Here is a 23892-nt window from a genome sequence, read left to right as displayed (position 1 = left end):
GGATTAAAATGTAAAAATGCATCAAAAGTTGAAATGAAATAGCCCAAATAAATAAATAAATAAATAAAAACAGAGAAATGGCTTACCCATAAAGATGCCATGATGCCAACAAGAAGTACCTCTGCAAGAAAAAATACACCAAATTTATATAAACATCCTCGTAATTTAGTGATTTGTGGCAGCAAACTCTTATCTTTGTATTTTCATCAAACTCTGAACATTCAAAAGTGTTCATAAACAAAAAGGATCTAACTATTTAACAAAAAGGATTCTCTGCGTAGAGACACTCTCCATAACATCCCCCCAAAAAATAATCTAAAAAAACCCCCCAAAAAACAAAAAAACAATGTGAGCCTGTCAGTGACAGAAACAAACACTCTCAGAGGAGGTAAAGTGACGCTACAAACACGCCAAAGATGTTACGCTGCGGCCTGATTCATGGCTGCAGCGTTTATGGAGCCAGTTCCAGACCAAAAGATTTTTAACACCTCAAAAATTGAAGTTAAAAGTGAAATTATGTAAAAATAAATAATTTATTTAAAAGAATATCACAATTAAATCAAAATTATTTAAATTGAAATCAACATTTTCCTACACATTTTAATTTTTTTCATTCAGTCATTTAAATGTGAAAAAATGGAAAACTGGAAGCTGAAAAATATGCTTAAACTTTAATTACTGTCTCTAATCTTCTTCTGTACAGTTCTGAGTTACTGTTATTTCCCTTTTAGTTAATTTCTTATTTTTACAGAATTTGTCATAAATGATTTCTTCTCCATTTGTTTTTGTATAGAATTAAAAGGTTTATTGTGATGTCTGTGCAGCATCTGTGGAAATGTGATACAGGATCAGATTTCTTTGTTTGTTTATACGCTCAGCTGTTCTGATGAATGTGAAGCAAATTAACATCATTAGTGAAGCCAGCTGCAGCTTTACATCACTGTCACACTCTGACACACCAAAATAAACCAAACTGTCCAAACTGAATGGAAAAAATAATCTATAATACACGACACGAAAACAATAACACGTATGTGTCAAAGCGCTCACAGATTAGACTGTTTTGTTGGTGCTAAAAGAGGAAATAAAAGTGTCATTGCATCTTTGAAACATGAGCAAATGAGCAAAATAGTAAATTTGCAAGAAAATTCAATGAAAATTAGAACAAAAATTAAAGCCAAAAACGAACAAGGAACTGAAAAACGTTGTAAAAATGTAAAAGATTTTGAATACATAAATATAGTTAATAAAATATAGTTTGTGGATATTTTCCCCATTTTTATTTAGATAATTTTCTAATAATTCTCCCTCCTTTTTTGTACATTTATTTGCAGTTTATTTTCTTGTCACCTTTTATAACTTCTGCAATTAGCTCATTGTCCTTTCTCGTGTTTTTGAGCAGAATAAATCCTTTTTATTAAGGTTTCAAAGGTGTAAATTCTTGTTAAAGGTGACTAAATGTCGCACAAGACAACTGACACACATGCAGGATTCAAAGGGTTAAACACGATGAATCTCCTGTCGAGCTGTGAATCAGAAACACGGATCCACTGAGAGTTTCTCATATGAATTATTGTATTATTTTTTACCCAGGTGTCCTGATAACGAGTTTACGCGATAAATTAATCACCTGTGCGCGAGCTTCCGCTCCAAACCTCCAATAAAGTGTCGCCGACAGTCAAAACAAATAAACTCGCAGGAGGATTTTAGTCGTTAAAGAGATAAAAGAAACGCTCACCTGAATGTTTGTCTGAACCGGAAAAGAGTTCATCTGCCGCACCTTCAATCTGTGGAAACTGACCCACCTGCGGAGTCACCTGGCCACGCCCACACACGTGCTGCCTTCAGGGACGGCTCGGACAACTTTCAAACGTCTGCATTTCGAGGGACGACCTCTGATTTTACACAATGCCTCATAGAAAATATTTTTTTTTAAATCGTAATAATTTTTAAATCACACGACTCTTTTATGGTTTGTTTTCTATTTTTAAAAAAAACTTTTTTGTTAATAAACTTGTATTTGAAACTGTTTTGTAGACTTTATGACAGTTATTGGTGTAATAGGTGTAATGGTATTTTAAAGGAAAAAAATGTTTAAAGGTAAAATAACAACTGTTTCATCTGTTAAGAAAAACTTTTAAAGATAGTTTGTCACTTGTATATATGTATATACACATATATATATATATATATGTTTGTTTGTTTGTCTGTTTCCATTTTTGTTTTTTTGCTGCAAAATGCATCCAGTGAACTGAAGAAGCCATGTTTTTTTTTTTTTAATTTCTAGCAGGCAATCGATGGTTTAATTTCTAGTAAGTATTGATAATTAATTTTTAAAAAATCGTATTAAAACTGATAAATAACAATATGAAAAAAACACAAAATACTGCGAGACTATTGATTTTCCCCCTGACTCCTAAACATGATGAAAAAACATTAAATACAAGACAACTGAGAGTTTTAAGATTTTTTTATTACTAAAAAAGGCACCAAATACAGGCATCATGTTGATAGCATTGTTGTTATTTTCCACAAAATGATAGCACCAAAAATATATTGTTATTTCCCATAATTTCCTGTTCCCGTGTAGTTTTGAGGCACACAGTTGAAAGAAAACAGGAGATGGGATCCGAATGGAGAGAAAGACAACATGTCAACATGAGAAAACAAATGTCTTGTTTTTTTTTTTTTCTTTTTGCAGTGCTCTCTGACCAGTGTCACACACTTAAAACATCACGGGTACATCAGTAGCTGAGCGTAACATAAAGATAATGCGTGATAATACATAAATGAGAAGAAAATAATGTTTAAAAAATAAAGGAGGGATTTAGTGTCTTTGGGCGGAACGAAGGCAGGTAGACACACATCTCTTAAAAAATACATTTTTAAAAAGTGATTATTTTCATTAGAACAGTAGTAAGGCTAAAGCACTCAGTCATGTGGACGGGATCGAACCTTTCGGCCTGTTTACACCTGGTGTTAACACGCGTCTCACATCTGGAGACAGCGCCAAATACAGACGTAAACGACCACCAAGACGCATTGTGATCTGATCACCTGCTGAGGTGGTCTGAACAAATGTCGTCTAAACACATCCTGTTTTCATTCAAGTCATCAAATACCGCCGCTTTTGCAGAGCTTTCAGCATGAGATCCCGACAACAACAGGCAGCATTTGCGTCTGCATGATACGCCACTGGATGTCGTCAGCAGCATGATACACGAACGCGGCCGACCAGAACCTGTCACGTCTGCATGATACACCGCAGAACGTCATCAGGTTGAAATGCTGCCAGTACCGATGTAATATAAGGAGCGTGGAGGTCCTGTTAGGGCGGGCAGGAGGGGCGGTGGACAGATCCAACAAACCCCGGACTTTCATGAGAATCTGGTGTTTGCTTCCTGTCTGAATGCGATGTTTTTTTCTACACATTACCATGTGCCTCTTTTGCCTAAATCTAACTATCTGTGCCAGCATGTGCCTTTGTTGACATCCCGGCGTTGGTTGCCATGTGTTTGTGTTGCCTAAATGTAACCACGTGCAGCGCAATCCCACCATGTGTTGACATCATGGTAGGAGCATCCCGGAACTGCATAACTCAGGCGTAACGCGGGGTTCACACTGGACACGGAAGCACCTCAATACGTTAATTGTCTCGCGGTCGTCTCACTGTTCAAACCAGCGACACATTTCTCCGCGTCAGCCCACAGCGATTCTCCTTCTCTGCTCCTCTCTGATCACACGGAGAGCTCTGTCTCTGCTTGTTTGTGTGTCGCTGTGTGTCTGAACGTCTCTCCCTTTCTGTTTAGACACAACTGACAAGCACTGTGGAAACACTGGATACATATTTTATCATTTATCATGATAAAAATCATTCATATCATACCTAAAATAGCGTTAATATCATTAATAATGGAGCATTCAGTGTGTTTTCCTGCCATATTTCGTCATGGCTTGCAGAAAAAATAGACCAGCCTGATGCGGAGCTCTGGGCCGCGGCGTCTCCAGTGTGATCAGTCTGACTGCTCAATACAGACGCTGAAAGCAAAAAGCATCTGGCGCTCCACAGAAAATCAGTGCGTTTCACAACGGTTCCGCATCATGTGTGAATGCAGCGTAATATGTAGACTTAGTGCAAAGCGGCAATATGTGATGACTTGTTATAAGACACGTTGGTCTTGGTGGTCCACTTGTGTTAGGGTCATGTTAAAACCAGGTCTAAACATGTTGTTTGTTATCCAAACGGCGGCATCTGATGTGTTACAATCACATGGAAAGCTCCACTTTCTCACTCTTGGAAAAATAAAAAACACTTTGGATGATTCGCTCTGAAAGTCATGAGGAAAAATACTGCATGGCACTTAATATTGGCAGCTATCAGAGTACAGTACGGACAAAAACAAATAAGAATTTGTGTTGAAACAAGAAGAATTATCTGTTTGTTCAACGTGACAGTAAAAAATGTCTCTAAGTAAGGCTTTAAAAAATGCAAACAAAGTTCCTGCTCATGAGGAAAGGGTTAACAAAAGTTATGGCATAATTGCACTTGAAAAGGTATCATTCATTTTTGTTTTTATTTACACTCTGCACTCATTCGGCCTCGGGGGATAGCAGCACGCTGTATGTGCTTAATACTTTCACAGCAGTCAGAAGCAGCCGGTGTAGAAGTCGCTCCACAGGAAACATTTTGTTTATTAACACTCTGAAAACTGGATCGATTCTTGTGCTGCGTTCAGACGCTTTTCACGAGCATTTAAACCTTCAAAACCTGAGCTAAGAGATTTCTTCCTAAAAAGGAAAAAAGGAAATCAGCAACTTGACAAGAGATGCCAGCAAACTATAACAAGAAATTATTAAAAGGTGACATGAAAAGTACTTAAAATTATTTTAAAGATAGAGAAAATGATCAGAGATTGCTTAAAACAATTCAAAAGAATGCCAGAAAACTCTGTTTATAATTATTAAAACTATATATTTCATAAACATTTTTTTCCTTATTATTGTTATTATTATTGTTTTTCTTTTTGTTTATTTTACAAATTTTCAGGTAATTTTTTTTTGCAACTTCTTAGTCATTTCTTAATTATTCTGGGTGTTATGTTGCTTATTGTGCTTTTAAAATATTTTTGAAAGAAATTAAAAAAGGGAAAAAAGCAATGAGAAACTTAAGAAAGGATAACCCAAAAATCAGCAAAAACAATTTAAAAAAGTTCAACAAAATTACCTGAAAATTAGAAAAATAGACAAAAAAAAACAAAAACTAAACAACTAAATAAATATTGTTTTTGGGACATTTTTCCTAACATCTTACCAAATCTACTAATTCACAACAATTTGTGGAACATTTCTTGCCAAGGTGCACGTTGCCTTTTTTCCTCTGAAAGAAAGCAAATCAATTTGCTCAGTTTGACGGTTAAAAAAGTAAAAAAAAAAAAGACTTTGAACACCACAAAAGAAAAGTGATGTCTCTCCAGGTTTCAAAGGGTTAATATATATTTACAGAAACAGTGCTCGATAACTGAGAGATAAACGCAGACTCCCACAGCGGCCGCCGCTCCACAGTAGTGACATTTATTAGCAGTGAAATGACTCGATACAGCGGTGTTCTCGTGGAAACAATCACCAGTGTCTGAGCTACCGGTCACCATTCTGGTGCTAAAGAGGACGTAAATGTCAAGTAAAACAGTGATGGGATCGGTTTGGACGACGGGGCGCGGATGTTTTGGCGGTTTCACGCAGCTGAGTGGTTTGTGGATTCCTGAGGTAGCCCAGTTGCGAAATGATTAGCGTCGCTGTCTGCACGTCACACTCTTCCCTTTTTCAAAGCGGTATAAAAATACATTAACAAACATCTCGTTCCTTAAGTACAAACTTTCTTTGAGAAAATACCTTTTTTCTTTTTTCACTCCCTCCTCCTCTTCCTCTCGTCTTCCTCGTCAGTGTTTCAGACCTCAGTGCCGTCGTTAAGGTTGTTGTGGAGTTTGACCTCCAGGTTGACCTGTTTGACCTTGGCCTTGCCGTTGGGCTCCTGGTTGCGGTTCAGGATGTTGATGTTTCTCACGGTGCAGTGTTTGGTGCTGAAGTTCTTCTCCACGCATTTGTCCATGCACACCTCCACCTTGGTGTTGAGCGGATACTCCTCGTACACCTTCTGAGGCTTCTTGCTCTTCTTCTTGGCCGACCGTCGGCAGCGGCGGAACAGGAAGCAGGCGGCCAGCAGGACCAGGACCAGCAGGGTGACGGCGGCCACGCCCCCGCCCACAGAGCTGCCCACGTGGGCGTTGAAGGACGCGGAGGGGCCGGCCTCCAGGCGGAGCGACTTCATGTTGGTGCCGTTCTTCACCTGGTCGCCCTCGTTGTCGTAGATCAGCGACTCGTCCAGCGTCAGACGCCCGCTGCGATCCACCAGGTCACGTTTGGGACGGCTCAGCTGATAAGTTACAGAGCGCTGGATCCTGGGGCTGGAGCGCGACTCCGGACTGATGACATAAATCACCTGCAGGTACCACTGATGCCCCGCCTCCACCTGTCAATCAACAAAGAGAAGAAGAAGAAGAAGAAGAAGGCGTTAACTTTTTTCACCTTATGATAATCTTTAGTGTTTATATTTTGTTTTATTTACACTCTTTCTCACTTTGTTCTGCAATAATTTCCCTCGAGATGAATTAAGTTTTATCTCATCTTAATAGACTCTCATTAATGTCACATTCACTTTCTCTAAAGGTCGCCCAAAAAAATCATAATAAACACTTTAAGGTCAAGATGCAACAGCATTATGAGAGTATCTAGCTTTGTATCCTGATGTTTTTCATGCAGGTTTCTGGAGCAACTTCACCTTCTTCCAACCTGAAGAAGAGAGAAGAATCAAAGGCAAAAAACACGGTCGGTTTCACGCACCTTGTAGAGAGCGTCGACCTTCATCGTGAAGCCGTCGACGCCCGGCATGGCGGTCATGGACTGCAGCTCGGGGATGTCTGAGGCGAAGTGAGCCTCGAAGGGAACGTCGTGGAAAAAGTTGTCACAGACGTCTGGTTGCTTACGATCCTGCAGAGAAACACGAAGAGAAGATCATCAAAATCAAACTTATGTTTATTTTTGGGAAAAGTTTTCTTTAAAAAAATGTCAAGTTTATTCTTTATTCATCGAATGGAGTCACGTTAAAGACTGAATGGTCTGCAGCATTTTCTGCTCTTTACAGTGTAGATGCAGGACAGATGCACGAAAGAAGTATTCCTGTTTCACATCAAGACAACAACAACAACAACAACAACAACAACAACAACAACAACAACAACAACAACAACAACAACCCGACACGAGGAAAGAATTTACATGGAGAACATCAGAGATTTAAATAACCCACAGGACTTTGAATATCTTCAAAAAAATCTGGAGAGCAGTGGGACTGGCCAGACAGGTGTGGCAGGTAAAAAAAGGAAGCTGTGTGTGTGTCTGTGTGTGTGTGTGTGTGTGGAGTGTGTGGGAGGGGGGCGTTAACCTGCTGTGTACAGACAAAACACGACAGGAAGAATGAGGTCATGTCAGGTCATCTGAGTGAATCAATCAAATAGAAAATCTAAAGTACGCTTTTGTTCTAAGGATTAATATTCAGTAATATTCAATGATGATAATAATAATAATAATAATAATAATAATAATAATAATAATAATTCCTGTAATTTTATTGTTTGACAGAAAATCAAATTTTTCTGTTTAAAAGACAGAAATAAAAAAACAAACATGAACTGCAGACAGACATCATCCTTCATGTCCAGAATATGAAGCGTCTCTCTGATGGTGAGTTCAGCCTCGACGTTATGAAAATGTTGTGTTTGCATCTTTGCATCTTTGCATCAGCGGTCTCTTTTTCCCCCAGCAACAATTTCCATAAAGAGCAGAGAGCGCTGAGGATTCTCCAACCGTCAACACAGCCTTTCTCTCAACTGAAGAGACCGTCCGTCTGTTTTCACATTCTCTCACGTTTATCACGTTAATTCTATGTTTTTGCTGTTTCCTTTTAGGGTCATTATTAACTCTTTACAATAAACTTAACTTTATCACAATAAATAACCTATAATTTAACATTATTCTATGTGTCCTTTCTCTTTATTTTGTCATCACACAGTTCAATCCCTCCACTTGAAGTCTTTTATTTTGAAACCACAGCAGAAGCGTTGAGTTTTAAACACATAAGAAGGACCGAAAAGTAGAACTAATAAAAATTAATTAGCTAGTAACTGAAACTTTGGAAAACACTGACATGCTTTGGAAAAAGACATCATGCTAATTTAATAATAATGGCAAACATTATAGTTATTTTTCATTTTTATTATCTCTTTTTTCCAGCCTTTATTTGTTTATACAGACCTTTTTTGGCTGCTAAGTAAAACCTGTTTATTATCTAAACACGAGAGCATTTGGGTTGCCAAGAGGTAACACAGTCTGAATCCTCAATATGTTAGTATTTAATATTTAATACTCATCTTGGTAATGATATTTACCCCCAGGGCAGGCAGACTTATCATGCATTCTGAATAACGCTCTTTAAAAATGCAGCACAGACCAAAGTAAACAGAGGAAAAATGTAAATATTTGTACCAGCAGCAGGAAGCGATGCTTCAGGTGCTTGTTGGGCTGGATGCAGCCGTACTGCGGCCCCTCGTTGTACAGCGTCCCTGTGGGGTCAAAGAAGGGCACGTATCCGTCCCTGCCGGTGCACAGGTAAACCTTCTCCAGCTGCAGCCTGTAGGCTGCGTTCAGGTTCTGCTCCGGGTTCCACAGCACCCGACCGTACAGAGTCTGACCTGCAGGGGGCGGCAGAGGGGAACATGAAAATGTGTGCTAATGCTGCAAAATACCCTAAAATCTGCTTGGTGTGCAGCTTAAATGAAGTAAAGATTTCAACATAATCATTGGTGAAAAACTAATAACATGAACTTTTGCAAATCCCCTGTTCAATATCTTGCACAGATATTGAACAGTTTTTTTCCCAATATAGATTCTTTTGTATTTTCATTTCATTTTCATAAAGAAATTAAACACCAAGACAAATCCTGCAAACCTACTTGGCAATAAATGTTTTTTGTTGAATGCAGATACCACGCTGAAGAAATGTAGAAATGCCAGTATGTACACGCAAAACACACAAAAAACATTATTCTGCAGGTCACTTGATGAATAAAATTTCAATAGTATATATATTTTGTATCGAATTAATTATTATTATTATTATAACATAAAAAACATAAAATAATAAGTTAAACTATAAATATTTCTAAACAATATAGTTTTTTAATTATCATTTTAAAATCATGACTATATCTTAAAACGTTTTTAAAACAATTTTAATACATTTTCTTTAAAATGTAAATCCTAACCTGAAGACAGAGGACATTCCCAAAGACCTTTAAAACATATAATAAATAAAGTATGAAGTTTATGTTGCCCCAAATATATAGTGCAGGTCACTTAATGAGTATAATTCGTCTGTATATATGACTTAAATATGATTAATGTCCAGGATATTTGATAAATCAATAAAAATAGATTATTGTATGTTGTAAAATTGTAAAAAAAGAATAACAAAATAAATAAAAAAAATAATAATAAAAGGTCAGCAGGGAATCTCCTAAAATTCAGTGAAACAAAAAAGCAGCATATTGCTCTTCAGTAATCTTTTCCATAAGGCTGTTTTAGGAAGGTAATCGTCCGCCCCTCCTGCCGTACCCATAGAGAACGCTCCCTTGTAGTCCATCTCCGCCATAGAGACATCAGCGGTGGCGGGGTCCATCATGAACACCTTCTCGTTGTTACACAGCTGGAACTCCGTGTTGAGCGAGTAAACCACAGGGACGGGACGGTTGGTCTGCTGGAAGGCGATCGGCACCAGAAACCTGACGGAGAACAAAAAAACATTTCAGGATTCAAGTTCTGATATTTGTCGTCCAGACTCCTGAGAATATTTCATTATCGAACTCCAGACTGTTCAGCGGGGACGTACTTCTCTGGAGCGTGAGCTGTGCAGGACAGAGGTTTGTCCCCGGGGTCGATCCAGGGCTGAGTGGGCTGGACGGTGCAGGGGACCAAGAAGACGGTGTACTCGCCAGAATAATCCTTCCTGTTAGATACAGACGACACAAAGGGATTATTGCAAAAGCACACTTGAGAATCGAAGGGTTAATCTAAAGAGCAAAAAAAACCCCTGTGAGACTGCAGCAGACAAAGCAGACAGCAGAATCACCGACTTCTTTAATTCACGTCTTAAAACCCATTTTTATAGATTTGTCTTTATGTGATGTCATCTTTCAATGTCTATTAACTTATCTTTAATTTTTTTATTTTGTCTTTTAATTTTAAGTTTCTTTTTTCTTATCTTTTATTCTTCCCTGATCCAGCTTATCATAATTATTATTATCATTATTATTATTATTATTATTATTATTATTATTATTATTATTATTATTATTATTATTATTATTATTATTATTATCATTATTATTATTATTATTATTATTATTATTATTATGTGTGTTTTTTGTTTTTTTTTACTGTATTTTTGTATGTTTCTGCCTTGAATCTCAGATTTAATTCTGCCTTAACTCTCGTCCGGCTTTTGTTCGGCACTATCGACTGACTTCATTTGCTTACTTTGGGGTTTGCTGCCTCGGCTTTGTTTTGTTTGTCCAAGCACTTTGTAAACTGTGTTTTTAAAACTGCTTTATAAATAAAGTTATTATTATAATTATTTATGACATCAACAGCGAAATAACATCTTCTTATGTGGTTTAAAATGTGCTTCATTAACACACAGCTGCACGACACTACATTTTGAAAAACTATTATTCAGTTAATTTAAACATGTATGTGTTTATTTCTGCACGGTGGTGACAGTGTTTAATTTTTCCTAAATCTTTACTTTTTGCAGTAAAACCTTCTCGATCATTATCTCGCTCCGGCTGGACTGTAAAGCGTCCGCACGTCTCTCCTCTCTCCCTCTGATTGTGACTGAGGAGGAGCAGCTGACCTGCTGTAGGAGCTGGTGGCTCTCCACAGCTGGTACGGGGAGTCGAAGGTCTGCGCGCTCCACAGCAGCTGAATGTCGAACTCGATGCCTCCGAGGTGGTCGGGCGCCATCAGGCGGGACTTGTGTCCCGGCAGAGTGTGGTGCTCGAGAACAAACTGACCTGGAGGAAGGAAAAATGGAGGAGAGATGTGTTTTTTATGCTGATTATATAATTCAAACCAAATGACTCATCTGCTGCTCCTCGTCTATTTGTCAACAACAACAACAACAACAACAACAACAACAACAACAACAACAACAAAGGATTTGTTGTATTCATTTGAAAACAGAAATTTTTTAAAGAAATAAAAAAGTAGGTAAAGACTTTTCTGGCACCCTAAAAACCGTCCACACCAAGAATTATAAACAATAACTATAAATATATATATTTTAAAAAAATCTCAACGAGTCTTTCACTACTAGTTAAATAAATGTTAATTTTTAAAAAAAAAAGAAAAAAAATTAAAACAATATTTATTCATTTGACAGTGATGAATAAATAAAAATTGTTTTAAAAATGGTTCTATTTTTTAAATAACCTTTATTTAACGAGTAGTAAAAGACTTGTTGAGTTAAAAAAATCTTTCTCTCTGAATGATCTTTTTTTTTGTTCTTCTCTTAATTCTTGTTTAATTCGATGAATATTTAAATATTCACCTCCTCTTACTCCTTTTCAGACATTAAAAACTCAATGTTTTTTTACTGAATATGTCCAGTGAGCATTGTGGTGTTTTTCTTGCTTATATTTATTTTTGTTTTATTTTATGTGGTATGTTATAAATAAATGAATAAATAAATAAATAAATAAATAAATAACATATAATTGAGTCCACACCACAACTACAAAGACAGCAGTGATGAACCACATCACTGATGAATGATAGAAACACTGACAGCCAATCAAAATCCATCCAAAAAGACGGCTGACAGCTGGTATGCAGCAGGTGCTTGACACCACAGAACGTTACGGTTCATCAGCGTGGATCCCCACACTGTTATCGTTGTCGTTGTCGGTGTTGACGGCCGCGTACATCTGAAATGAAACGTGTTGGATGCTAACTGACCTCTGAATTTGGCGTGGGTTTTGAACTCAATCACCAGCCGTCCGTCCTCTCTGATGTAGATCCTGATGATCTGCAGTCTGGCTGAGAGGACGCTGTCGGTCTGGATACCTGCACACAGAAAACAAAGTCAGAGATTAGGTTAGATTAGATTAGATTAGATTAACCTCATTTATCCTGAAGGAAACTGAAGGGCCAAGCAGCTCACGGTAAAGACAATAACACAACAACATAATAAAAACAAGTTAAAAACAACAGATGAAAACAACAAAACACTGAAGGACTACAACCGAAAAATAAAAATCAGAGGGTCGAGGGTCAAAGTTAAAAAAGATTCATCGTGCGTCATAAGTGCATCTATAGAATCGAACACAGTTTTTGTGGAAATGAGCATATTTAAGTGCAAAGTGCGAGGAAAGAGATTAAATCAGAAGTGCAACATTGATCAGATAAACAAGACAACGTAACAGCGCACAGATCACTTCACATACTGGCACAAACGCACGTCCACATTAATATTAAATTTAGGTGTAAAAACACGTGTTAACTGCATAAAGTCATGTTTTCATCTTCTCATAATGCTCAGATTTGGTTAAACTGAAAAATGTGTGTGTAGATCTAGAAAAACACGACGGGAGATTTATGGTAACTTAAAATTGTGATCATAAAGAGATGAATTTATTTTCCAGATTATTTATTAGTTTTCTGCCGTGTTTGGGTCTCACCTGTCCTCCAGAGCACCGTGTCGTAGAAGAAGGAGAACTCCATCTCGGTGTGATGCTCCAGAGAGGCCCAGCCCCTCGGCGCCGTCACGTAGATGTAGGACACGTAGAGAGGAACCTGCACCGTCAGGAAGGATTGAGCCGAGTCTCGGACCTGGAGGAGCAACAGTGTGTTTTAAAGGTGCAGTCTGGGATTCTGCAGAAAGATTTCTGATATTTGAAGTCAGCAGCCAAATAACCCCAAAAAATATACACCCCACCTGTGCCGCTTTACAAACTCCAGTAATATTACCGATTTTATTTTATTATCATCACTCCATGAGGCTCCGTTCCTCGTGGGCCAGGATGTAAAAGAGGGAGAGGAGCCTACATGGAGTATCGGTCCGAGCCTCCTAATTTGTTTCCCATTGACATCGCCAGACATTTTTAAATCCCTTCTTAAGACCTTCTTTTATAGGGAAGCCTTATGAATATTTAATATGTTGATGTTGGTGGGATATGTCATTCCTCTGCGACCTTTGTACACCACTTTCTATTATTATTAGTTTTTTAATCCCAGTATTAATATATAACCACTGTGTTGTTTGCATTTTATTTTAATGTTGTTTTATTGCTGCCTTGTTCTTATCTGTTGCTGGTTTGTAAAGCATTATTAATATTATTATTAACAACAACAACAACAATAATAATAATAATTAAATAAATAAATAAATAAATAATACAAATAAATATAAATAAATAAGTAAATATTTTTCGCACACAAACTAACGGAGAGTGAGCAGACGGTTAGGACACGTTGGCTAAATTTGGATTAAATTCGCTGACTGCTCCTTTAATTTTGGTTCTCCGACTGTGAGCTGGGACCCCTCAGGAGTTCATATACACACATTTTAGAGGATTTTATACACATCTTATTCAAATATCTGATTCTGCACTATTTCCTCCACCAAGGACGTTGCATCCTTTGATACTTTGTTTTTCGTGCGTGTCGATTCTGTGAGAGTCGCCTGACAGATGGACTCTGAGATAAATAACAACTGATTAAGCTCCATGGTTCATTTTTGACCTTGGAAACAGCCGCTGACAAAACAGTCTCCGCTCAGGGTCCATTTACTCGCTGCTTTTGGAGTTTTTGACAGTATTGTGCTTCACAAGGTCAAGAACAGATTCTGCTTTTAAGCAAACATGGACAAAAATAGTGCATGTGCTCAGAATAATGTTCAGTTTAAACATCCACATTTTCATGATGACTAACCGAACCGAAACCACTATCTCATTTTCAAGGCCTGGGAAAGTCATAAGATTAGTAAAAATCATTGAAAGGTTTGGGAAAGTCATGGAATTTTGTTGTGTGTTATGATGTTATGTATGTTATGTATGTTACAGTAATCTTCTGTTGATGACTTTCTATGAAATGCAACTTAACTGTAATGTAACTCTAATATTTGTCCACGCCTGTTTACCATTGTTTACGTTTCCTCTTTTTGTTCGCTAGCTTAAATTATGCTTGAATAGAATCCGGTAAGAGAAAACAATCAATATGGGTCCTTAAAAAAGTCATGCAAAAGTCTTGAAACTTTGTTCGTGAAGATGTGTAGGAACTCTGTAAAGACTGTGTTCAAAAGTCCTGGAAATAGTGAGTTTTATCAACCTTTTGTTTATGATCCAAATTTAGATTTTTATCTGAAGACAAATATAATTAGAGATTGAAATAAGAAAACTAAACATCTTTAGGTGTCAGGTCAGGCTGGAAAGCTTCTGTTACATAATTTAGAAGCTCTAATTGATTATTTTGGCCAATTTAAACTGCAGTGAGACAAAGATTTTCTTCATGACTCGTCTCCGGTGGTCACACAAAAAACTGGCCCCTCACAGTCTCACACACCTGGAAATCGGCGGTCACAGAGCCCCCGCAGACGTCGATGAGCTCCGTCATGTCGTAGTAGGCGTCAAAGGTCCAGATGCAGCTCTTGAGGTTGAGGTGCTTGTAGAGCTGGATGCTCTTGGCCTCCCGGACGTTGGGGTTGAACTGGTAGGGCCGGTCGTAACCCGGCCCCAGCGAGATGCTGTCGTAAGACACGTCGTCAAGGAAACCCGTCTCTGTGAAAGGATGTCATCAAAGTTTGTATTTTAAAATCTTTTTTGCAACGATCACAGAAGTTAATAATTTTTTTAATTACATAAAGATCTGGTAAAGGTTTAAGCACCATTTGAATCCAAAATATCATATGATGCAAGAAACTTTATGAGATTATTTCTGCAGTTTTAGCTCTCAGGGAACGACAGGAGGGCCGTGTGTGTGTGTGCGTGTGTGTGTGTGTGCTTGTGTGTGTGTGCGTGTGTGTGTGTGTGACTGACCGGAGACGCCCTGCAGGTCTTTGAGGGTAACAAGGTTTGAGCAGACGTGCTGCTGCCTGTAGATGGACTCGGACAGCAGGAAGTGCAGGTTGTGCAGCGGCATGGTGGACACCAGGGGGAGCATGCCGTCCTGATGGGGGATCTGCACTGAGATGTGGATACTAAACAAGAAGAACAACAGAGAGACATTAACAAACAAAACATAAAGCTTTGGCTGAGACTTTTATACAATAAAAAAAAGCTTTTTCACCGGTTGGGGTGCTCCTTGTGTTTGACGTCCAGGTACTTGAGCGTGGCGATAAAGGACTGAGCCTGGAAGCCCCTGGCGGTTCCCGTGGTGACAGGCGTGTGGCAGATGGAGCCGTCCGTGCCGATGGTGGCGATGTTGCTCCTCAGCGGTGTGCCGAGGTGACCAGCTTTATCCCTGGCCTGAGCAACGCAGCGGACGTGGAAGCGACGGCTGAAATAAATACTGTCCAGGACCTGAGAGAGACAGCAGAGACAGCAGAGACAGCAGAGTGGACCAATCAATGATGGACAAATGTTTGCACAATTTGTTCTGCACACATTTTGTGCTTCTTTAAAACTTGAACAAATTGGCTTGATTTCTTAAAAAATATGAGAAGAAAACTACCTGAAAATAAGCCAAAAAAAAGTAAAAAAAGAAAAAACAAAATCACTTTAAAAAGAGCTAAAAATATAGACATATATTATGTGACATAATTTTAAATATATATTAAGAAGAATTGTGAATATAGTTTTTCTGGATATTTAACCCTGTTTTTGATAACAAATTTTTTTGATAATTATCTCCCCGCTGAGACTTTTCAAGTCATTTTAGTTGCCTTTTATTAATATTTTGGAATGTGCTGGACATTTCTTGCCAAGATGCTCATTGCCTTTTTTCCATGTTTTCAAAAGAAATAGCAGCTTTTCTCGGGTCCTGGAGGTTTAAATGTTTATAAAAGGCATCAACAACATTGATGTCGATCCAGGTTCTCAAGGGTTAATGTGTTTTATCAGGTCATTTGTTAAAGTTAAAACTCAATCTGAGCTGTTAAGCTGCAGCTTTATTCATAATGTTAAAATTCAAACTCACCATGTGGTTGACGCTGGTGTATGGGGTGGTGTCTGTGACTGTCTCGAAGGGTGAACGGGCGCCGCTGGTGTCAGTCGGCGCCGCCACCTCCCACGAGAAGTGAACTTGTGTCTGGTTGATGCCGGCCTCCTCGCAGCGCTCCTTCATCACAGAGTATTTCGGGTAGTGAGGGTCGCAGGGGGTCACGCACACCAGAGGGTAACCTGGAGAGGGCGTCTTCTTGCTGCCTTCCTTCGTCACCTCCTGGACGTGGTCATAGTCGGCCAGAGAGACCACCTGAGGAGGAAGGAGGATCATGGGTAATTACAAGTTTTTAAAAAAAATTTTTTTTTTTTTACAAATTTAAGTTTATTTTTTTCTTCATTTCAATGCTTTTACTTCAACATGGTACAGACACAAAAACACAGCATGAGATGAGATCCCTGCTGAGCCGCTAAAAGGCATTTGGGGTGAAATCAGCCTCCATGTCCTGTGATATGACGGCATGTGAGCATAGCTGCACTCATGTTAAGTGGTTCTGGTTAATTGCATAAGAAACGTAAAATGCTGTGAACGAACGCCTGGAGGAAAATGCTGTCCATGTTTCCTGCTGGAGCTACTGAATATGCAGGAGAGGAGACGAGTGCTTTTCCCGGGAGTGGAGATGTTTCGGGTTTCTGGCGTCGGGCTCTCTAAGTGCTAAAAACATGTCGAGTGCTCAGATACAAGCCAAGTTTTTCTGTCGAAAACAAACAAGCAAGCAAGTCACTGGAGTCCTTAAAAAAGCTGCTTAAAACACATCCTGTACTAGTTTGTCCTACTGCTCCTGCTGTACATCCTTATGATCTGTGTGTGTGTGTGTGTGTGTGTGTGTGTGTGTGTCTGTGTGTGTGTGTGTGTGTGTGTGTGTGAATTAGTCATTTCACTGTACCATTTAAAACCCAGTGACAGTTTGTTTTCTTACGATAGGCGTAGCGGGGAGGATGAGGCTGCCTGAAGCCTCTTGGTCCAGAATGGTCACTGTTGCCATGGTGATCTCCCCCAGCACCGCCTCCACAGGGTCGTCAGGGCCAAGGACCAGTGAGAAGGACTCGTGCCACTCTCTGTCCTCATTGGACAGAATCTCCACTTTGAACAGGATGTGGTCCATGCCTGCACAGAGACAAAGACATGTTTCAGTCATATTTAATCTCAGCAGTTTGAACCTCAGATTCACAAAAATGGACAAAAAGAGACAGAATACAATTTTTTTTCTGAATTTGTCCATTTTCAGCACTGACCAGGGGTGAATTTAAGCACTCGGCTCTTTGGATTATAGTCGACTCCGGACTGGGCCGATCCGTCCCGGGTGCTGCAGCGGATCTTGGAGGTCCGGTCCAGATCTCCTCGACGGATCACCTTGATGTTGAGCACCTCGATGCCGTCGGGACCAGGAGGCTCTCTGACCTGATAGGACGCCTGCTCAAACTCGATGGTGGGAGCTGGAGGAGCAGATGTGGGTGAAAGGTCACAGTGCTGCCCTCTTGTGGTCACTTAAACATCATCGTCTTTATGCCGAAATAATAATTTGCACACTGACGGGAGAATTCACGAAGGATGCACTGCAGGCAGCGACTGCAGGCAGCCGCTGCAACGTGAAATGTGCATCACTTGCAACCGCTATCTGTCTCAAGGTCTGATTCACAAAAGATATTGCGCTAATGATTTTGACCCCTAATGATAAATTAGGGGTCGGCAGATTATTGGCCTGGCCAATTATGGGGGCAGATATTTAACACTTTGCCAATTATCTGTATCTGTGCTTTATTTTATTGATTGCTGATAAAATTAACAAATTAAAAGGGCAAAAAATGTGTCAGCATGAGACAAACTTTTACTTTGTAAAACCTCACATAGCTACGTTTATTTATGTTTATATAAATAAATATCAATATAAATTTATATTCATTCACTTCATATAAATATATATTCAATTTATAATTAAATTTTCACTTGAGTGTATAAAAACAGCTGCTTGGAAATTGCTGCAGCTGATGTTGAAAAAGTTTTAAACTGTTTTGTGTTGGAGTTGGTTATATTCCAAATTTTCAATATCAACAAAAAGATTGCAGAAAACAGAACTAATATGTGAATCAAATGCAAACTGCAAACAAAATCTGAAATTCAATTATGAGCTGAAGAAAAATGCTGATCAAATGTTCTCTCTGGAACAAACTGAGGTGCGACAGTAGCTGAGCAGTCGGAGAGACTAAATCTTTGTTTTAGCGAGCTGTCTGCTGTATGAGGCGTCTGCTTACCGTCTTCATCATTAGTGATGGTGATGGTGACAATGTCGCTGGCGCCCACCATGGCGCCGCTCCAGTGGTCACCCAGCGGTGTCCCAAGATGCACCTGGAACTCCTCTTCGGGCTCAAAAACAGAGTCATCGTTGATGTGAACGGTGCAGTTTTTTACCTGAAAGACAAACACAAACAAAATATTTTAATGGAAGATTATTTGCCCCTTTTTACAAGCTTTGAATAGCTTGTCAGTGTCCCATTTCACACATCTAATTTTACAATAAATCATGTCTGTATTTACTTTTTTTATCGACTCTGTGAAGAAACTATGAAACAAACATGAAACATATAACATATAAATTAAAAAAAAAAACACTGGCCACCTGTTAGTTTTTACACTGATTTTAAAATTCTTGTTTAGTGTATAAGTCACTGCATGTCTTTCCTCCAGACAACATCTCAGAGGTGCATGAAGGCCCCCTCAGATTAATAATACTTTTAAATGTAAACTAAAACGGATTATTTTAATCTGGCTTTTATATAATGTCTAACTATAACTATTTCATACTTATTCTATTTTTTAAGATAATTTTTTTAAGATTACTTCTGCTTATTTCAAATGTTGACCTTGTTTTTGTGTCTTCGATCAAACTGTAAAGCACCTTGAATGCATTTGATTTGTTTGAAAGGTGCTATATAAATAAAGTTTGATTGGTTTATTGACAAACAGACTCGATCGACTTCAGATGAACGCGTCAGACTAAGTTTCACCTTCTCTCCTTTGAGGAAAATGATGCGAGACTCGTCAGCGTTCCTCCTCTCCTCAAAGTCGTCCATCACCATGGCCGACATGGTCCGAGTGAAACAGCGCACCGACGACTTGAAGGACAGGTCACCCGTACGGAAGATGGGGATGTGGAGGACGCCGTCTTTCTCCTTCACAGTGTAGGCGCTCTTCTCAAACTGCATGCTGGGAACTGAGAGAGGTGACGATGTCAGAAGTCTTGAATAAAAACATGAAATGCATGTTTGATTTTAAGTGACTTTCTTGCGTGCACGTACTGTCCTGGAAGGTGTCGGTGATGACCACGTTGGCTTCGTAGGGCTCTTGGAGGACAGCACCCTGAGGAGAACTGAGGAACACCACAAAGGACTCAGATCCTTCGATGGACGGGTTCTGGATGTCGTCCATGATGGTCAAACTGCAGGTCTGTGAAACAAGGAGACCAGAGCGTTAAAGAGGTTTATAACTCCACTACTTAGCTCCACTAATGATGACTGTGCATTATAAAATATGTCATAAGGCTAAAAGTGGCCATGTATGCAGCTGCTGATGTTCCTAAACATTAATTATTAGAGAAATAAAAGTGTATATAAAGTATAAGTATAAAAGTGTATATTCTTTACACAGACATTTAAATAAACACAGGTAGGAAGGAGAGTAAAATAAAAGAAGTTCAACAGACAAAAGGTAAATCATGAATATAAAAGTTTTAGTTAGTTTTTAAAGTATTTGCAGTTGCTGCAACGTTTAGATATCTTTGTCCTCTGTCTTTACCTCCTCAGTTCTTCCAGGTTTGAACTCCACCTTTTTGGAGCTGGGGATGTAGTCGACCCCCGGGCTGGCTGAGGGGGGGTCTGAAGGTCTAGTGGCACACCACACGGAGGTCAGAGAGGAGAGGTCACTGCCGTGGCGCAGCACTGGGATTTCAATCGTACCTGAAGAAGATGTGAATGAAACACAGGCGTGAATAATATAGAAATAATCAAGAATTCTGTATCTTCAAACTTAAGATGTATCTCGGGGCACTCTGATACTGCAGAAAAAATAACCACCACAGTCCTAAGATATCAATGACCTTCAGTAGACCTGGTTTTCAAGGTCCGCAAGTCAGAAACATAAATATAAATTATATGTGGCAAAGTGAACTGTCAGCATTGACTTACTGTAAAAGCAGCAGCATGTTGTGCTAATTAATAATAAGAGGAAAGTATCAATGTTGTTTTCTGCCTCCAAAGAAGTTCTCTAATAATTAATGAAAAGACTAGAGTGTGACACACTGCAACAGTAGAAAAAACAGTTAAAAACTTTGTTTCTACAGACGAGCCGTGTAAATGTTCAGGGAGTGTGCAGACGTCCTGTTTCATGTGGAGACAGAGGGAAGAAATGAATTCTTGGATCTCGGATATAGCCATTAAGAAGCTTCCCTTTCCAAAGACAATTTGTAGGCTAACTCTTCTTTTGACTTCCCTAATTTCCCCATGGAGATCATTACATGTCCACATTTCCCTTAAAACATGCAGCCACGCATCAGAAAAAAATAATCCCTCTTGGGGAAGGAGAAAAACTTCAAAAGTAAATCTATGAAAAGGCAAAAAGAGACTCAAACAACCACTGTGGACAGAAACATCTCGAACCTGCATCTTCGCTGAAAGTAAAGGTGGCGTTTCCGAGAGTGACGGTTGATGCATCGTTGGGTCCATCGATGACGACCTTGGCTGTTGACACGTCCCCCATGCGGGCGTTGTCCGAGGCGTCTGACAGCACCAGCTCGAACTCCTCAGACAGCTCGTACTCGCTGTCGTCGATGAGCTTGACGTCGCAGGTGGACATGCTGACGCCGGGGCCGAAGATGACGCGGTTGTCGCTGGTCATGCCGCGGCTCTTGTAGTCGGAGCCGGACTCCAGAGCGTGGAGGCTGCTGCCCTGAGCCGACTTGGCCACGGTGTAGCAGAGAGCAGACACGGTGCTGGAGGTGTCGCCTGAGGAAATAAAGTGAGAGAGGGACGGTCACTGATGGAAAGTCCTTTATGTTTAAATAAAAAGGGACATTAATAAATAAATAATATTAAACTTCAAATATGTAGCACTTTTTTTAACAAGGTTACAAAGTCCTTTCAGAAATAAAACAACAATAAAAATTTTTTTCGAAAATTTTGAGAATGAAGTCGTAATATTTCAAGAATGAAGTTGTAATTTTCCGAGAATGAAGTTGTAATTTTCCGAGAAAAAAAGTCATAATTTTATGAGAACAGACTCTTAATATTACGAGAATTAAGTCGTAATTTCATGCAAAAAACAAACAAGAAAATGTAGTAATTTTATGAGAATGAAGTTGTAATATTATGAGAATAATGTTATAATTTTACAAGAAAAAGAGTCATAATTTTCCCAGAATAAAGCCGTTATTTTATGAGAAAGATGCGTAATATTACATCTTTATTCTCCTGTAGTTTTTTTCTCATAGAGTTACGACTTTTTTTTCAGAAATAATAATGTAATATTATCAGGCTAGTGGTGTTAAAAAAAATGAAAAACGTAGTGACACCCAGCATCTGATATCACTGACGCAGGCGAGGACTGAGAGACAGTGATGGGAGATAAATGGTGAATAGTGAATTAGCAGTTTGTGCAGCGTTCTTTACCTTTCCTCTCGATGGGTGCGTGGATGAAGCCGGTGCTCTCGTTGACGTGGTATGTCTTCTTATCGAACTGAAGAGTGGGTTCGTCCTCGGTGTCGTTGATGTTGACGATGGCGCGCGTGTTCCCACCTAACAGCGCGTACACGGGCATGCTCAGCTCCACATTGAAGCTCTCCGTCCCCTCAAACACCTTGTCGTCGTTAATGACGATGGTGCACACCTTGGTGTCCTCGCGCTCATCGAACTGGACCTGTGGATTAACGGGACATTAGTGGTGTCTGTCAAAATGTGTTTCATGAAACCAAGAACACAAATGATGGAGGACAGAGAACAGGAAGCACTTAAACTCTGCAAGATGAGTACACGTCAAAACAAGGTGGCACAAAAAAGTCCAATCTAGAGGTGAAGAGCTTCAAACCTTTAAAAGCTCTGGTTCCTTAACTGAGGGTAAAATTTCAACACAGACTTAAGACATGATTATTTTTTAAAAAGTTGATTCTCGCTAAAAATGATTAGACAGCAAAAATTCTAAAAGTATCAAGAAAGTTTTCAAAAATAGAATTTAAAACGTTTTTTGTAATTAAATAATTATTTTGCTGCTGTTTCTTGAATTTATTATTAATGTTATGTTAAAAAAAGCTTGAAATTTAGAAGAAAAAGCTTTGATCTTTCTTTTATTAAATGTCCAAAAAAGAAAAAAAAGTGATAAAAATATGACATTGCTGAAGCACGGTTACCTGTCCGGCGTACTCCACGTAGTCCTGCTGGTCTGGACGGGACCCCACGCTGCTGGTGGAGGTGGCGCTGCCCTGTTCGGTGCGGCAGAGCACGATGGCGTACTGGTTGAGGTTTCCTGTCCGCTTCACCGTCACTGCCACCGTGCCGGCCTTCTCACTCACATTGTAGCTGTGGAAACATCACAGGAAGTGACACGTTAAAGACGATGGAAAGGTACAAACTGGTGTGACTTTTGGAAAACAACGCAGTGAGTTTTATGACGGTTTTGGTAAAAAAACAGACACACGACACCGACCTCTTGTGCTCAAAGCTGATGAGCGACCACTGGATGTGGAAGACGTTGTCGCTGACCACGTTTGGTTTGCTGTCTTTGACCAGGAACTTGAAGTTGTCCATGGTTTCCTGAACGTTCTCCTGATGCAGCACGTAGCGGACCAGACCCAGGTTAATATCAGCTACAAAGGAACAAAATAAAATAACAATAAAAACATGAATTTTGTTTCCTCTCATCTTTAAGACCCTTTGTCCCGTCACAAAAGGGATGGAAACGCCCTGCTGTTGATCAGTGCAGAGTGTGAAAAGATACATTTCTGATATTAAAATAATGGTTTATCATCACAGCAGATTGTGAGCAGAGAACCACATTTTCACAAAAAGTGTCCTATAAACAGGGTTCACACACTATTTTTCCCAAAAAATTCCCATGACTTTTCCATGACTTATTGATCCTTTTTCATTACTATATAACATATTTTAAAAAACAAACATATTATTTTAAAAAAGAATAAACTGACATGCATCGTGTTTATTTTACTGCCTATTTTTAAGTTTTCTTTTTAGAAAATGTGTCCATTTTGTTTATCTTTTGTTTATCTTTAGTTTCAGGCGATTTATAAAGAAACATACCATTGGAAGACATTTAAAAAAAATACACTACAAAATTTATCACAACCAGAAAATGAAAAAAAGAGAAATTATCTTTGGATTTTTATATTTCTGACGGCCGTGAACACAACATGTGTTATTAGACAAGTTTGCAAAACAAAATTCAAAGACTTTTCCATAATTTCCAGGGTAAATTTAGTTTTCCAAAACTTTTCCAGGCCTGAAAACTGATATTTGCAAATTTGATGAGTTTTCCAGGTTTTTCACAACCATTTGAACCTTGTAT

General features: G+C 39.0%; 2 protein-coding genes across 3 annotated transcripts in view; both read right to left on the bottom strand.

The window, feature by feature from the left end:
* The window catches only part of anxa3a (annexin A3a), a 31099-nt gene extending 29286 nt beyond the window's left edge, over positions 1-1813 (bottom strand). For both annotated transcript variants that reach the window (XM_088076331.1, XM_088076332.1), the window contains exons 1-2: positions 1739-1813; positions 87-121 (exon numbers count right to left, since the gene is read on the bottom strand). In XM_088076331.1, coding sequence (XP_087932457.1) covers positions 87-101 — 15 coding nt within the window. In that variant the 5' untranslated portion in view covers positions 102-121; positions 1739-1813. The remainder of the gene's footprint in view (positions 1-86; positions 122-1738) is intronic.
* A 639-nt stretch (positions 1814-2452) lies between these two features.
* Positions 2453-23892, bottom strand: part of fras1 (Fraser extracellular matrix complex subunit 1) — a 313566-nt gene continuing 292126 nt past the window's right edge. The window contains exons 52-73 of the mRNA XM_088076327.1: positions 23017-23176; positions 22721-22889; positions 21987-22233; positions 20979-21323; positions 20119-20279; positions 19623-19770; positions 19332-19537; positions 18579-18735; positions 17562-17762; positions 17246-17433; positions 16303-16578; positions 15454-15686; positions 15204-15364; positions 14731-14945; positions 12849-12999; positions 12127-12234; positions 11024-11183; positions 10001-10117; positions 9727-9893; positions 8599-8804; positions 6898-7044; positions 2453-6526 (exon numbers count right to left, since the gene is read on the bottom strand). Coding sequence (XP_087932453.1) covers positions 5945-6526; positions 6898-7044; positions 8599-8804; positions 9727-9893; positions 10001-10117; positions 11024-11183; positions 12127-12234; positions 12849-12999; positions 14731-14945; positions 15204-15364; positions 15454-15686; positions 16303-16578; positions 17246-17433; positions 17562-17762; positions 18579-18735; positions 19332-19537; positions 19623-19770; positions 20119-20279; positions 20979-21323; positions 21987-22233; positions 22721-22889; positions 23017-23176 — 4505 coding nt within the window. The 3' untranslated portion in view covers positions 2453-5944. The remainder of the gene's footprint in view (positions 6527-6897; positions 7045-8598; positions 8805-9726; positions 9894-10000; positions 10118-11023; positions 11184-12126; positions 12235-12848; positions 13000-14730; positions 14946-15203; positions 15365-15453; positions 15687-16302; positions 16579-17245; positions 17434-17561; positions 17763-18578; positions 18736-19331; positions 19538-19622; positions 19771-20118; positions 20280-20978; positions 21324-21986; positions 22234-22720; positions 22890-23016; positions 23177-23892) is intronic.

The sequence above is a fragment of the Plectropomus leopardus genome, chromosome 4, assembly GCF_026936395.1.
Source record: "Plectropomus leopardus strain MGB_pleo_1.0 chromosome 4, ASM2693639v1, whole genome shotgun sequence".
Lineage (NCBI taxonomy): Eukaryota > Metazoa > Chordata > Actinopteri > Perciformes > Serranidae > Plectropomus > Plectropomus leopardus.
Note: the sequence above shows the minus strand (reverse complement) of the source record. Positions and strands in the feature narration are given on the sequence as shown.